The sequence below is a fragment of the Podarcis pityusensis genome, assembly GCF_964106645.2.
Source record: "Podarcis pityusensis genome assembly, chromosome: 2".
Classification (NCBI taxonomy): Eukaryota; Metazoa; Chordata; class Lepidosauria; order Squamata; family Lacertidae; genus Podarcis; species Podarcis pityusensis.
Genome location: NC_138029.1, coordinates 110781566 through 110798299, shown reverse-complemented (window position 1 = coordinate 110798299; position 16734 = coordinate 110781566). Strand labels below are relative to the sequence as shown.

General features: G+C 42.9%; 2 protein-coding genes across 2 annotated transcripts in view; both read right to left on the bottom strand.

Moving 5' to 3' along the window:
- The window catches only part of LOC308470013 (uncharacterized protein), a 31856-nt gene extending 21774 nt beyond the window's left edge, over nucleotides 1–10082 (bottom strand). The window contains exon 1 of the mRNA XM_080993225.1: nucleotides 7004–10082. Coding sequence (XP_080849351.1) covers nucleotides 9135–10046 — 912 coding nt within the window. The 5' untranslated portion in view covers nucleotides 10047–10082 and the 3' untranslated portion in view covers nucleotides 7004–9134. The remainder of the gene's footprint in view (nucleotides 1–7003) is intronic.
- LOC308469911 (uncharacterized protein) overlaps nucleotides 1–16734 on the bottom strand; it is a gene marked incomplete at its 3' end in the record, with an annotated part of 57389 nt that overhangs the window by 11754 nt on the left and 28901 nt on the right. The gene's annotated exons all lie outside the window — the stretch shown is intronic.

Below are 16734 nucleotides of genomic sequence, written 5' to 3'. Positions count from 1 at the left end.
TCTTGAATAATAGGTTTCATTTTGCTTTTCACTCACTTCTGTGAGGCTCATGTCGCGTGTCATTACCATAGGAAACAATTTTGGGAGCCCAGTTAGGCAAACAAAACTCATTCTAGCTTGCCCCTTTTGTATCCCAATGTAGAGCACTGTATTCAGATTATTATTTTGTTGCCACTCTTCACTATAAGGCCCCACCCTCGGCAGTTTAAAGCAATATCAGAATGCTATTAAAATCAGTTAAAATGATTTACATTCTTTATACACAAAGAATGCAAGCAGGATGAAAAAAGTATCATGGCAACACACTTCCCCCTGCCCAAAATCCAACATGAGGCAGAGTCCTGCGCGCCTATATAGCAGGGCTCAGCAAAAAGCAACCATGGGCCTTGATTTATTTAAGAAACATTCTACTTTTCTGCTGCCATATCCTTCCTTTCTTCCATGATGAAACTCAAGGTGGTATATGTGTGGCCTCCTCCCAAGACCCAGGACTGCTTAGCCTAGGCAACAATATATCCTACAAGCCGGTGTCATTCAATCTTGGGTCCCTAGATGTTGTTGGACTATAACTCCCATCATCCCCGGCGCTCTTAGCCAACAAGGACCCAACTCTGATGAACTAGGTCTTAGGCCGGAGCCTGCAAGTAAGTGTGGGAACCTCTGGCCCTCCAGATGTTGCAACCCCCATCAGGCTCAGCAATCATCATAAAAGGCTGTGGATGATGGGAGGTGGATGCTGGCATTGAGAAGAAGTTGAAGGCAAGGTACTCTCTCCCCAGTGATAAGTACCAGAGCAGCCTGTCCAGTAAAGACATGGAAGAAAATGCTGAGGCACTGAGTGCTTCTGATCCAAAACATTACCCTTTTCCAGCACACTCCATTGCTATTCATCCCTCTCCAGTTTTCCATTCCTGCTGTCCACCAGCACCCCAACCCCACAGCCAGTTTTCTGTATCCACTGACCATATCCAGTTCTCATTGCGTGGCTTTGTCTATCTTTTCCCCCCACCTAAAAAATTATTGGACATACGTAACCAATGGAGCTGCCTCAAGGTTACTGGTACCTCCCTCTCTTCCTTGGAGGAAGGGTTCCATTTTGGCCACATAAAGGTTGGCAGCTAGGAAATTGAATTGGCTATTTGTATACGGGTTTTCCTCAGACAGGGTGGGGGTCACAAAGAGAGGGTGGCTCTCGCCTTCATGTCCTGATTGTGAGTTTTGCAGAAATGCCTGGATGGCTGCTGTTGGAGCCAGAGAACTGATGGATGTCAGGCTGACCCTGCATTCTTATCCCGTGCCCCAGGCTCTCCCCACAGTGATGGGAGGTGGGCCAGGAAATAAACATTTTTATACATATGAAAAGCAAATCATGCATTGATAACACTATTTTTTGTAAAGTTAAAAAAGGTCTTATTAAAAAAAAAGTTTTTGTTTTCCTCTGTTCTGAAACTTGGTTTTAAAGTAAAGTGTGTCAATATATTTGGGTTTGTTTATAAGGCAGAAGTGACGAGCTGCTCCCTAAAAATGAGCTCTGTATCAATAAAAGTTTTACCTATAATGATTCATAATGAAAAGTTGTAAGAAACGTGAGATTTTGCACCCTTGAGCTTTTGAACTACACCTCTCATCAACCTTGACCATCTGGGCTGAGTCTTATGGGAGTTGTTACCCAACATCTGAGCAACCCCATGTTGGATATCCCTGCTCTATACTTTTTTTATTTAATTTCTATACCACTTCATATTTTTAAGAAAAACCTCAAAGCGATTTACAGCATACTAAATCAATAAAACATAAATAAAACAATCTGAAAAATTTGAAATATAGAATATATGGTCAAAGCAACATAACAGAAAACTAAACTATTATTTTAAAGATTTCAAAATAAAACATCACAAAGGAAGTCAACTACAGAATACATATTTAACATAGTAGGGCTGGGTGAGTCTGGGCCCCGCCCCCAAGGCCAGGTGGGAAAGGCCTTGCAGGGAGTGGTATATAGATGGCATCTTACCCCAAAAAAGCTTGCTAAAATGTATAAAGGGAAAACATCAACCTGACGTAAAAAAGAGGAAGGGTCATATTATCATATGTGGTGGACCTGTGTAGCCATTGGCAAATACTGGAATGATATTTAGAACGAGTTTAAGAAACTATTTAAAATTACTTTAAAAAAAACAAAACGCCAAAGATTTTCCTACTTGATATATTACCATCAGAAATTTAAAAAGTTATAAGATCATTGTTTATGTATGGTAAAACAGCAGCTAGAACCCTTATAGCAAGGAGCTGGAAAAATGAAACACTCTCAGAGATTACAGATTGGCAGATACTCATGTTACAATATCTACAATTAGCAAAACTGACAAGATCAGTTAGGGGAATAGGGAAACAAAAAGTAACTAGAGAATGGATAACATTTAAGAATTATGTAAAATTTTCTTGTACAAATAACTCCATATGAGCAGAGATTGAGTGATATTTATAAAGAAAAAGATCAAAGGAATGTATACAAAGCAGAAAGAAATGATATTATATAATGTAAGCCTGTGTAAAAAAGAATGTTATATCGAACAATATAATGAGAAGTATGGGAAGGATGGTGTCGTTGAGTACTTTTACTATGTAAATAACTTTGTCTTTTTTTCTTACTATTCTTTCTTGGTTTCTTATCTTTGTTACTTCATTTTTTATTTCTTTATGAATTTTCTATTTTATATTATTTTCTTTTTTTTCTACCTGTTAAGATATTGTACATAATGTTTTTATCGACATGCAAATTTTTTAATCAATAAAGAATATTGTGTTTTTTTAAAAAAGTTTGCAATTAACTTAATCTTCATTAGATCAAGTGCCACTTCCACTGCCACTTCCACTGCCCATCTTCCGAATCAGAGTAGCAAGCACATGTATCTTGTAGGCGCGCTTGGCTCTTCCTTTTTGACGTTGCTAAGACTCTCCCCCCCTAACGAAACAACAGCCTCCTTTTAAGCACCCCGACCGTCCCTCCACCACTGCTCTCACGGCACATGTGAGATACACGTGCTTCGCTCTAAGGCCTCCTGAATCATCTTGCACTCCCAAGACAAAGGGATGCACTCCAGTTAAAAGCACACTCGCTAATTACAGGCGTGCACTAAGGAGAAACAAGAACTAGCCTTGCAAGGAAAAAGGAGCGTCCCCTCTACAGTGGTACCTCGGGTTAAGTACTTAATTCATTCCGGAGGCCCATTCTTAAACTGAAACTGTTCTTAAGCTGAAGCACCATTTTAGCTAATGGGCCTCCCATGGCTGCTGCGCTGCCTGTTCTCATCCTGTTCTCATCCTGAAGCAAAGTTCTTAACCCGAGGTACTATTTCTGGGTTAGGGGAGTCGGTAACCTGAAGTGTATGTAACCCGAGGTACCACTGTACTTCGCTTTCCTTTTCCACTCGCACCCACCCAAGGGGCAGGCCCATGCTTGCTCCCCTAAACCAAAACGTAACCAGGGACCCTGTCGGAGCCAGCCGTTACAAATGGCGAAGTTTAGCATAAAATTGTGACACAGAGAGCCAGCAATATTTTCATGATGGTAGGAGCAGCTCCTTTCGAACTCTCCTCTCCTCCTGCCGTTTCTTTTTTTATCCTTTGTCTCTCTCCAGCTGCATGGCTGTTTGGCAGTGTCTCACGTTACCTCATCCGGTCAAGGCTTTTATTGCCCCCTTCACCATATAGGGTCAATCACTGCCCAGAGGAAACACAACTGCAATACATTCCAATACATTGTAAAGCTCAGAGTGCTGGTCAGCCGAGGTCAGGGGTCACCCTGCAATATTACAAGCCTTTACCGTGGCTTTATGACTCCCTCTTTCTTTATTTGATATCAGAGTCAATACGCGATAAGCGACTCTTTGACACCGGAAGCGGGCCGCGGACTGGAGAACCATGCAGTACATATAGAAATTAAAGAAGGAATACATTGGATACAGCAACACAAAATAATGCAAATAACTACTATAATTATCACTAAAATCAATAAATGTCGAAGCCAACTCCCATCCGGGAGCCAAGAATATAAGAATTCTGATTCCAAGCTGCATGGTAGGCTTCCTTTTAGTTTATTAACCATGCACTGGTGTCACTTCTATAGCACTGAGATTTGTCACTGTATATTCCTGTAAGAGAACAAAAGCTATTAAAAGTGAATTTCAATGTATATTGACAGTTTGGATATATGCCCCATGATTCTTTCCCCTCCTTAATTTGAAAATAAATGGGGGCAGGCTCATGGAGGGTCAATTATACTGGAGGCCAAAAGGTTTGCTTAGGGGATATAATATTAGTAAATTGAAAAGATCCATTGACAGGCACACCATGAAGCATTATGCCTGAATGACTGGCATACACACCCAACATTTAGAAGCATGCAATAAACTGGCAAACATAATCATATCTTGTACAAAAATATCATCCCTCCATATCTTATGATAATTTTCTCCCCTAAAAGTCTTATTCAACAACGCTGTTCTTCTAGTTCGAAAGTGGCTGAGCCGTGGATACTGCCAGCCAGAGTAGGATTCTGACGACAGCTGCTTGCCAGCCGATGAGGTGAAATATGGTGGTTTCAACTGGACTGGGTCTTCTGCTGGTTCCTTGTATAACGGTGCAGCAAAGGATGGCAAGGCAAATGGTTAGGAAGGCAAACACTGCCAGATGCAGCTCGTGTGCAGCACCTCTAGGTGGCGCATGCGGAAAGGTTTCAATGCTTCACCCACAAAATGTTGACAAAGTGTAGGGGAGTTCTGCATGCCTTGAGGCAGGACAACCCACTGATATCGCTGGGTGGGCTGCAAATTGTTATATACTGGCAATGTAAAAGCAAACCGTTCCCTGTCTGCTGGAGCCAGTGGGATGAAGATGGTTCAATGTGGCCGAAAGTCAATTGTTCAGAAATAAGCTGGTCAGAGATAGCTGGTGCCGCTGCTGCGGATTTTTCTTTTGGTAGAGGCCACTGTTCTACCCCCACTGGGGTATCGGTGATCCTGGTTTGCCACACTGGAAACAAGTTGTATCGGTGGCTACAGGCTGGTTTTCATTTAGCGCTGTTGCCAGCAGATGAGCCTTGTGGGTGGCTGTACATACAGACTGACAAATGCGAAGCATGGCTGCTGTGTCTGTGTCAGGATTGTGTATTATCGGTCGCAATGCAAGTTTACAATCCTCATTGGCATTTTCAAAGGCCAATTGTTTGATAATTATTTGTTTGGCTTCAGGATTTTCAATTTGGCGACTCACTGCTGTAAGCAGCCTGTCCATAAAGGAAGAATATGATTCTCTTGCCTCTTGCCTGATTGAACCCCACCTTGATTGAATACTGGGTTCTGGGATTTTTCTCATTGCTTGTTTAGCAGCAAGAGCAGTGTCCCTCAATAAGATTTGCAGCAGTGTGGTTCGCACTGAAGCTTGAGCGAAGGGACCACACCCCAACATGGCATCTAAGACGTCTGCGAGGGTAACATTTGGATTATTTCCTCTGACTTGTTGTAACAAGGCTGGAGCATAAGCATGGCAGGCAGTTTCCCATTCGTGGGCAAACAAAACACCAGCTGATGGGGGTAACACTGTATGGGCCTCTGGAACCAAGAGCTGGGCTAATGTGGCTTCTAAAAGCGCCTGTGTATATGGGGCTTGGAGTCCATTGGCCTTTACTGACTGTTGCAGCTCTCTCAAGATCTTAAAGTCAAAAGGTTGGTGTTGGGCTTGGGTGCCTGCCGGGGCACCAGCAGGGGGCACAATAACAGGGAATGCCATAGTATCCTGAATTAAGGAACAGGCAAGGACTGCACGTTGAAAAGGTTCTGGTTCTGGTTCTGGCGCTGAAAGAGCAGGATCATTGCCAGCCAGACCACGGTATTTTTGCAGGATTGGGTCCTCAGGTGAGGAACTGTAGTCCGGAGGTTTGGGGTCTGGAGCTGCTGGCAAAGCAAGTATTGGAACAGACTCTAACACAGCAGGCTGAATTAAAGAAGCTGAAGGTTGTGTTGGAAATGCAGCCATGGAGATATTTTTTGGTGATAAAGAGCCCATGGCGTAATGAACCTTGCAGCATGCATTTAAAATCCGAACACTTATGCTGGGGCGCCCATGAAAATGTTCCCCGATCTTGTCCCAAAGTTTTAATTCCCAAGTCCCATCTGCAGGAAACCAGAGGGAATGCTCTTCAATGGCCAAAATGAGCTGTATTAAATCACCCTCCGGAACTTCCAATTCGTTGGAGGAGAGGAGAAATTTTAAGTCTTTTAAAAATTTCTGTTGGGGAGCAGACAAAGAGCTGCCCATTTTTCTAAAATCAAGATAGAAAAGGGATCGGAACTCACCGGGATCTTTTTAAGATGATTAGCGCTATGGAACCCTGGCCGGGCGTAGTGAGCCGATGATATCCTTTGCTAGGATCGATAAACCTCACACGGTTTCCTTTTAAAATCCTCTTAGTCTGCCTCAGACTGTTTTCTTTAAGTTGCCTCACACGGTTTTCTTTTAAACTCCTCTTAGTCCTCAGACGTATTCTTTTATTCAGCCTCACACGGGGCACCACTTGTCGGAGCCAGCCGTTACAAATGGCGAAGTTTAGCATAAAATTATGACACAGAGAGCCAGCAATATTTTCATGATGGTAGGAGCAGCTCCTTTCTCCTCCCTCCTCTCCTCCTGCCGTTTCTTTTTTTATCCTTTGTCTCTCTCCAGCCGCATGGCTGTTTGCCAGTGTCTCACGTTACCTTATCCGGTCAAGGCTTTTATTGCCCCCTTCACCATATAGGGTCAATCACTGCCCAGAGGAAACACAACTGCAATACATTCCATTACATTGTAAAGCTCAGAGTGCTGGTCAGCCGAGGTCAGGGGGCACCCTGCAATATTACAAGCCTTTACCGTGGCTTTATGACTCCCACAGGACCCAGCTGAGGAGAACTGCACTGAGGTGCATTCGTGGGAGCCTCCCTCTGAATCTTCCCAGGAGCAGGACGACTATAGATTTGGACCAGTGGTTTGCAGAGGAACATAGTTCAGAAGGAAGAAGCTGGGAAATACTGGATGGGGAACAGCTTGCAGAAGAAACACTGGGAGAGAGAGAGTTAACAGATTCATGGTCTCTGGAAAGCATCCATCCGCTTTCCCCAAGGTCAGGGACAGCTGCGAAAGTGGCAGGACAGAAAGCACAGAGGGAACGAGCTCAGATTATAAGACGCAGAAGTGACGGGGGTGACTAGGGATGTGAGGGGGTGGACCTCTTCACTGGGAGCACCGCCATTCCTAGAAGACGGGTTCTTTGTTCTCTTGCTGGAATCATTAAAGTTTCTAACTGGTAAGAAGACACCTTTTCCTTTGTTCTGCTTATCTATGGCCAAGGGGGAAGGAAGCCAATTCCCTGAAGCCTGACAGATGCTGATCCACAAGACAAGGGCAGCCCATCATTTTGGCAGTGAAGGGCGGAGGTCAAAACTCAACAGATTCATTACACACCTTGAGCATTCCAGATCGACACTCTCCCTGTTTATCTAGCAACAACTTCCAACTTCTTTTGTACCTTTAGTATATGTGACCTTCATTACTTTAATACATATATATGTGTATACAAATTTAAATACCAACACCAGAACATCACACAGGTTCCATGCATTTAAAATTGATTTCCGCCTTCATGAGTTTCTTGATGTGAAGTAAAGAGTGATTTCAGCCCCCACCAGTTGCCACGCTCGCAGGAAACAGCAAGAGCTGTTTACATCAGGTGACATCTCATAGTGTGGGAAGGGAAGTCAGAGAAACTGTTCCAAAGAAAGCCTTCAGTGAAATACTTTAAAGTTTTCGGATCCCGATTGTGTGTGGAGACACCACAGGGAATCAAAGATGCAAAAGACATTTTTGTGGGTTACGAAAAGTGATACTACAGAGTAGTTCTTCCTGAGTCTGATTCAGTGATTCTGACTAAACGTGTCGAATGCACTGGTAGACAAGAGAAAGAAATTCTCCACTGTTTCCCCACTTATGCCAATGCTGATCAGGATTCTGATAGTGACGACAACAGTGAGAGCTCCACAACAAGTTCTGATGACACAGTCATTGAGGTAGGTTCACACACAATATCCAGGCCTTCACAGGTTCAGGCTGAACTGGAATTGCAAGAACCACTGTTCACTGTTGGGCATGTTTCTCCCAAAAGTCCCAAGGAGGAATCAGCCAGCAAGGAGGATCTGCACCTCATTTGCCGATCTGAGAGAGTCACTAAGGGCGTGCCACCCAAAAGGTGTTCTCAGGAGTTTGCTAACTCAGCTGTGGCATGTATAGCTGTAGGGAACAGCTCAAACCAGGTTCAAGGTTTGCCCAAGGCAGAGACAAAGCCATTCCTGGATGTTGCAGATTGCAACACAATTCTCCCTGGCTGAGGTAGAGCTGAAGCTCTAGTTCCTTGGAAAAGAAATCACCAGAGGTTTCAACTGGTAGATCCAGTGGCAGGTAGTTCCAAAGGTGGAACTGGGACAACAGGATTGTTATGTGTATAACAACTGTTTGTTTTCCTCAATTGATACTGCTTTTGCTTTTACATCTGGTAAGGCTCAAATGGGGGAGGATGTTGGGATTTCAGCCCACACCAATTGCCACGCTGGCAGGAAACAGCAAGAGCTGTTTACATCAGGTGATGTCTCACAGCGTGGGAAGGGAAGTCAGAGACGATTCTCAGGCTGTTCTCAGCGTAACCTTCCTTCTTTCCGCTCTTGGATTAGAGCAGGGTTGAGTCGTGAAACTCAGAGCTGACTGCTCAAGTCATGCAGTCGTTTGTATTGTTTTATGCAGTTTAATAAAGTAGTTTGGATCTACAAAACTGCCTTTTCCCTTCTGATGCTTTTGTCAAGGGAAAGTTGGTATGCATTTCTCATGAGAGTCATGCTGCCTATTTTGTCTGTCTCTGGACTGGAGGAGGATTCCTGAACGGCAGCCAGGGACGGCCACCGGACTTCGCCCTGGAATGCTTTGGGAGGCTGGCATTGCTCCCGGCTGGGCGTCGTTCCAACACAATACATTTATACGGCTTTTCACCTGGGCGAATTCGCTTATGAATATTAAGGTCGCCACTCCGTCTGAAGCTCTGTCCACATTCCCTACATCTGTGGTTTTCCCCCTGTGTGAGTTAGCTGATGTTTCCTAAGAACTCCACTTTGACTGAAGCTCTTCCAACACTCCATACAATTAAATGGTTTCTCCCCCGTGTGAGTTCGTTGATGTATTCTAAGTTTTCCACTTTCACTGAAACTCTTTCCACATTCAATACATTTAAACGGTTTCTCCCCCGTGTGAGTTCGTTGATGTATTCTAAGGGCTCCATTTTGAATGAAGCCCTTTCCACATTCAATGCATTTAAAAGGTTTCTCCCCTGTGTGAGTTCGTTGATGTATTCTGAGGGATCCATTTTGACTGAAGCTCTTTCCACATTCAGTGCATTTAAATGGTTTCTCCCCTGTGTGAGTTCGTTGATGTATTCTGAGGGATCCATTTTCACTGAAGCTCTTTCCACATTCAATACATTTAAATGGTTTCTCCCCTGTGTGAGTTCGTTGATGTATTCTGAGGGATCCATTTTCACTGAAGCTCTTTCCACATTCAATACATTTAAATGGTTTCTCCCCCATGTGAGTTTGCTGGTGTTTTCTAAGGTGTCCACTACGACTGAAGCTCTTTCCACATTCAATGCATTTAAATGGTTTCTCCCCAGTGTGAGTTCGTTGATGTATTCTAAGGACTCCATTTTGACTGAAGCTCTTTCCACATTCAATGCATTTAAATGGTTTCTCCCCTGTGTGAGTTCGTTGATGTATTCTGAGGTTTCCACTTTGACTGAAGCTCTTTCCACATTCAATACATTTAAATGGTTTCTCCCCAGTGTGAGTTCGTTGATGTATTCTAAATTCTCCATTATGAGTGAAGCTCTTTCCACACTCCATGCATTTATATGGTTTCTCTCCGGTGTGAGTTCGTTGGTGTATCCTCATTTTTCCACGGTGACTAAAGCACATTCCACATTCCCTGCATTCTTTGTTCTTCCCAATGAATTCACAGATGGCTCCGTAGAATTCTGACCGTCCTCTTCCTCACCTGTTTGGGGCGGGGAGAGAATCCTGTTAGACTTTTAAGAAAGACAAGAAAGGAACTGAACGCACGTCAATCCCCATGTGCACCTTCTCTTATTTTCACTCCCTCTCCATTTTCAACTATCTCCATGTTCCAAATTTTTAGGAATGAAGATGAGATAATGGCAAGAGAAACCCATAATCACTCCATTCACACTTAAGAGAGCACCATTATTTTATAGTTCTACGGTGGAACTGGCTTATAAGACACATCTGTCTTTTTCTTTTTCAAGTGAGGAAAGGCTCTCAGGCTCCAATAGCAGTCTCTCCTATGAGTAAGAAGTAAAACTGAAGTGTTCTTATGCCACATGTAAGTGTAAAAATATTGCAACATATTAGAACATAAGATGATCCTGCTGCATCGGGCAAAGACCCACCTAGTCCAGCATCCTGTTCTCTCAGGGGCCAAGCAGAAGCCTGTGTGAAACCAGCAAACAGTATTTCAGGCCAAGAGCTCTCTGCCCTCCTGTGCTTTCCAGAAACTAGTATTAAGAAGCATTACTGCCTAGGACCGCAAGGGCAGAGCACAGAAATCGGCTTAATCCCTTTTTTCAAGATATCCAAGTTGCTGGCCATCACTGTCTCTTGTGGGATGGAAGTCCATAGATTAACTATGCTTCTGTTTATTCATCTTTTGCAGCCCATAAAGGCTCATAAATGTATTATGGCTTAAGTTTTTGTGAGCTGCAGTCTGACAATGTGGAATCTTGACTAGGAAAGCTGGTGCCACTATAAACCCGTGAGTCTTTTTGCTGGGTTTTTGTACTTATTTTGAACTTAAGTCTTAATCTGCAAAGGACTGCTTTGAATACATGGGTGGCCCTTGAATGGAGAAGAACAAGGCACCTTGCCTACATCTGGATCCCCTGGGAGAGGCGGTGGATCCAGGGATTGTGAATGAACAAGACCTCTGCCTTCCGTGCGGTGGGAGTGGGTGGGTTAAAAGTGGGGGAGAGACCTCCCCCTCCTGTCCTTTTTGGAAATAAGAGCTTTTGCCGTGAGTAAACAACTTAGATGGCAAGTTCTCAAGAGAAGCACTTTGGAGCACTGCTTGCTCATACTATCTGTGTGTGCATGTGTGTCTTTGGAGCTAGAAGACAACATACACCAGTGGTCAAAATTGTGGAAACCTTGGAGAAAGTGTTTTTCTGGCGTTTGATAGCTCATAACAACCCCCTTTTTGGGAGTAAAACCATAAAATTATATATCAGTGGAAAGATACAGTGGTACCTCGGGTTACAGATGCTTCAGGTTACAGACGCTTCAGGTTACAGACTCCACTAACCCAGAAATAGTACCTCAGGTTAAGAACTTTGCTTCAGGATGAGAACAGAAATTGCACAGCGGCAGCGCGGGAGGCCCCATTAGGTAAAGTGGTGCTTCAGGTTAAGAACAGTTTCAGTTTAAGAACGGACCTCCGGAACAAATTAAGTTCTTAAAGTAGAATATAATACAACAACTTTTAGGAAGGATTACAACATAAACAAGCAAGACATTTGTCAGTGTGTTATGTGATTGCTATCAAGTTGGTTGGGGATTTTTTGTGTGTGTGTTCTTTCATTTCTTTCGTCCCAGCAGAGCATCAAAACAGCATGCGGAAGGATGAGATAGTATGAGCTACACGCTGTGCTTTATTTTCTAGCTATGCAGAGAGCAAAGAAATACATATCCTCTGCCTGTGAGAGCAGAGAGCAACTGAACAAAAGAACAAAGGAAACAGGAAACCACTAACATCACATCCCTCTCCTTTCCCGTGAGACTGCCAACAGTCTGATGTGGGAATGAAGTTATATGGCTTTAGTAGAAATGTTATAAGGAATTAAGTATAAATAGATTATTAGAGTATTAAAGGAAAAATAAGGTTAGAATATGTTAAGATAATTATAGGATAGAAAACAGAGGAAGATGGAAAGGAACTGCTGAAACAATTAACAGAAGTGGAATACAAAAAGGGAGGTGTGAGGAGGTCGTTGAAATAAGGGAATGAAAGATAAGATATTGAAATTGTTTGATGTGTTTTAAACTGTTTTTATTTTGTTTTGTTAGTTTAATGTGTTAGTTTTATGTAGTGTTTTTGTATTGTATTGTTCATTTTGTTTTGTAGTGTTTAAATTGTTGGAAAAGTAATAAATATTATTTTTTTAAAAAAAGACTGCCAACAGTCTGGAAGCCCTGGAATGTAAACAGAGTCCTGTGACTCCACGCAGCTGCTCAGTGAGAAACAGAAACTAACAGGGTGGAGGTCAAAACTCAACAGATTCATCACATACCTGAAGCATCTTACGCAAAGAACTACCCTTGCACTGAAAAAGCATCCCCTCTACTTCTCTTCCCTTCTCTCTGCCCACCGCCCGGCCCAGGACCAGACTTTCTCGCCAAAACCTAATCGCCGTCTTGAGGGACTGTGCTGAGGGGAGCTGCCCTGAGGCGCATTTGTGGGAACGTCCCCCTCCCCTGAATCGTCCCAGGAGCAGGAGGACTGCATAGATTTGGAACACTGATTTGCAGAGGAACATAGTTCAGAAGGCAGAAGCTGGGAAATACTGGATGGGGAACAGCTTGCAGAAGAAACATTGTGAGAGAGAGTTTACATTGCGAGAGGAAAGGGTTAAAATAGGTGTGATGCGGAAGGATGAGATAGTATGAGCTACATTGCTGTGCTTTATTTTCTAGCTACGCAGAGAGCATTCTTACATTTCATGAACTTGTAAAACATAATAAAATTAAATAAATAGCAGAAAGAGTTGACTTGGTGATTATGGGCTTCCGGTCTGGATCGTGGAGGAAATGGCGGCGCCCGGGGCTTCGTCCGAGTAAGACAGAGCCTTTAGGGGGATTTCAGGCGACCGAGGGGAGGTTTTAGGGCTAAAAAAGAAAAGCCCCCACAAAACTCTGCAGAAGAGAGGGGCTGCAATGGGGTCCAGCTGAGCCCCAGGTCTCCCGTCAAACCGTCTCCCGCAACTGCAACAGCAGCGTGTGGGGGAGGCGAAGACGATCGAGGAGGGCTGTCGGCTCCAACGCACACCTGAATATCCAAAGTCTAAAAGCCACCCTCTGAAGTGACAGATCTTCTGTTTTAAGGTAAAATAAAAAGAGGCTTTTGGAGAGGAATTAAAAATTTGGGGCTTAAATTCAATTTGAACTTCAAAGTGAGAAGTATTAAAAATGGAAGCTGTGCTTCCGCTATTCAGGGGAGAACCCTGCAGAGATGTTTTGTGAATAAGATGAAATTAGATGAATGAGATGAAAGCCCCCAAAAATCTACATTACAGCCTCTGAGTGAAAGCAAACGGATTTTTAACCCTAAAATTCCTGCTTTGCTGAAAGAACAGGATTTGTAAATAGTTACCTCTCAGTTTTGACAAGCTCTGTGATTTGAATATCCAACACCTTGGAAATTTGAGACATCCACCAAAGTCTGGCAGGATTAGACCCTGTGTAGCTGGAGGGGTGGGACGCGGGTGGCGCTGTGGGTAAAACCTCAGCACCTAGGACTTGCTGATCTCATGGTCGGCGGTTCGAATCCCCGCGGCGGGGTGAGCTCCTGTCATTCGGTCCCAGCTCCTGCCCACCTAGCAGTTCGAAACACTCTTAAGTGCAAGTAGATAAATAGGTACCACTTTATAGCGTGAAGGTAAACGGCGTTTCCGTGTGTTGCACTGGTGCTGGCTCGCCAGAGCAGCTTTGTCATGCTGGCCACGTGACCCGGAAGTGTCTCCGGACAGCGCTGGCCCCCGGCCTCTTAAGTGAGATGGGCGCACAACCCTAGAGTCGGACACAACTGGCCCGTACGGGCAGGGGTACCTTTACCTTTACCTAGCTGAAGGGGTAATAAAAAAGTAAAGTGGCCAACATTTAGAGATTTGTTAATAAAAGAGGAGAAAGGTTTGAAATTTAAAAGTTATGAAAACTTGAAAGATACTTTACAAAGTTGGTTGCATCACAGACAAATTAATGAGCAGTTTAAAGAAGTTAATAAAAGGGGATTCAGCTATACTATCTCAAACTTTCAAAAGGAAATTGTGGAGGGAAATACCAAATTATTGAAGAAAGCATGTAACATTTTGCTATACAGAGAGACTTTAGATGAGAAGGTAAAATCAGCCCAAATAAAATGGGCTCCGGATGTTGGGCTTAATATACAGTTGGAGGAATGGGAAAGTTTATGAAAACAAATGTAAAGTTTACAGATTGTATATTATTAGGAGAAAATTACAGTGGTACCTCAGGTTAAGTACTTAATTCGTTCTGGTGGTCCGTTCTTAATCTGAAACTGTTCTTAACCTGAGGTACCACTTTAGCTAATGGGACCTCCTGCTGTTGCTGCGCCGCCAGAGCACGATTTCTGTTCTCATCCTGAAGCAAAGTTCTTAACCTGAGGTACTATTTCTGGGTTAGCGGAGTCTGTAACCTGAAGCATATGTAACCCGAGGTACCACTGTATTTGAAAATGATATATAGATGGTATATCACACCGGAAAAACTGCAAAAATGTATAAAACAGGATCTAAGATATGTTGGAGATGTAAAGAGAAAGATGGTACTTTTTCCCCAGTAAAGAATACAGGGAAATGATATATAATGAACTGAAAAAAATGTTGAAAAAACCCTTTGTTTAAAAACCAGAAACTTTTCTCCTCCGAATTTTAGATCATGATACAAGAGAGGGAAATTGGAGATTGTTTATGTATGCAACAACAGCAGCAAGAATTTTATTAGCACAAGTATGGAAAACAGAGAAAACGCCAACAAAGGAAGAATGGCAAGCCAAGCTTATGGACTACGCGGAACTGGCTAAGCTGACAGAGAGGATACATGAGAGAGACATCACATCAATTTCAAAAAAGAGTGGGAACCATTTATAAACTATATAAAAAGACAGTATAAAGATTTGGACTCATTGGCAGGTTTTGACAACTATATAAGAAGCAAAATCAGCAGAGTATAGAATTTGTTTAATAAATCAATACAGAAATATGGGGAAAGCCAAAGGGGGGGAGGGGAGAAATACGGATATGGAAATTGTACAATTAAGATTTGTGGAAATTTGATGTTATAATTTGAAAATTCAATAAAAATTATTTTTTAAAAAGTGTATTGTCTGATTGCTATCAAGTTGGTTGAGGTTTTTTTCATTTAGTGAGCTTGTAAAACATAATAAAATTAAATAAATGGCGCAAAGAGTTGATTGGTCACCTAGAAAGGGATGTAAAATAGTACTATTAAGTGAACAAGGCTACAGTTATGAAGATATTAGAAGAAAAATTGGCAGGAACTTAACCAAAGGGGACATTTCTAAATTTTGGAAGAGGTATAAGGAGACGCAGTTGCTATAAAATCAGACTGGGCTAAACCCATGTTAACTGGACAGCAGAACAATGGGACAGTGTTATTTGGAGTGAGGAGACCAAAATCTCGCTTGGTAGTGATGACATGAAATACGTGAGGAGAATCGGAGAAGATTTACATCCTATTTACATTGCACCTTCCGTGAAACACCCAGTCAGTGCTATGATCTGGGGCTGTATGGCGGCAAAAGGTGTGGATAGAATTTGTGTCATTAATGGGAATGTAAATGCCCCAAAATACATAGCCCAGACCTTAACTCAATCAAAAATCTATGGAGCCGATTAAAGAAACTTGTTAGTCAAAGGCAGCCCAGCAATAAAACCCAATTAATAAGGGAAATAATTTAATCTTAGTTTCACATTATTACAGCTGCAGAACTAAAAAGCTTACTTTACTCCATGGAAGGCTAAAGGTTACCCAGCTAAGTATTAACTGACACGGTGAGAATTTTTGTATATCTCTTTTGTTGTATGTGTTTCACGTTTCTTCTTTATGACTTCTGTTGTAATAAATAATCCTTCATAAAAGTTATTGCATTACATTTTTCATTAAATTATATTTCCATTGATATATAATGTTATGGTATTACTAAAAAAAAAAAGTGGTGTTAGGAGCCATCAAACCTCCGAAATACACTTTTCCAAAAGGTTTCCACAATTTTGACCACTAGGGTACATATTTACATCACGCGATTACTTAAAGAGGGCATTTCTTTAAAATTGAAGGCTATTTCTACAAAATGGAAGACTTCTGAAGGCAGCCCTGTACAGGGAAGTATTCAATGTTTTCGGTGTTTTTTATTTTGTTGGAAGCCGCCAAGAGTGGAGGCTTCCGGGTCAGCGCCATCGGTGAATGGCGGAGTTCCTCCGTCCGGAGGAACGGGCTCCGTGGAAACTGGGTCTTCCCGCCGCGGCGAAGGTGGGGACCCGCTAGAAATCCCAGGCGGAGGAAGCCTGGGAACGTGGGGTTCGGCAGGGCACCAGGAGCGCCCCCCTACTCGCAGGGAATCCCATTTAGGGGCTCCAGAGCGAAGTGGGGTGAGAAGCGCGGTGCTGCGAACTGACTGCTACTTTCACGGAGTGAAGCCGCACAGCCATTGCCAGAGAGCGCTGACTTTTTCCTGTGGACAATTGGATTTAAAACAAGTACCCGTGAGTAGAAACGGAAAATTGGATCAAGAAATTTCTTAATTTGGTATCGAAGCGGGAAGGTTCAAAACAGGAAG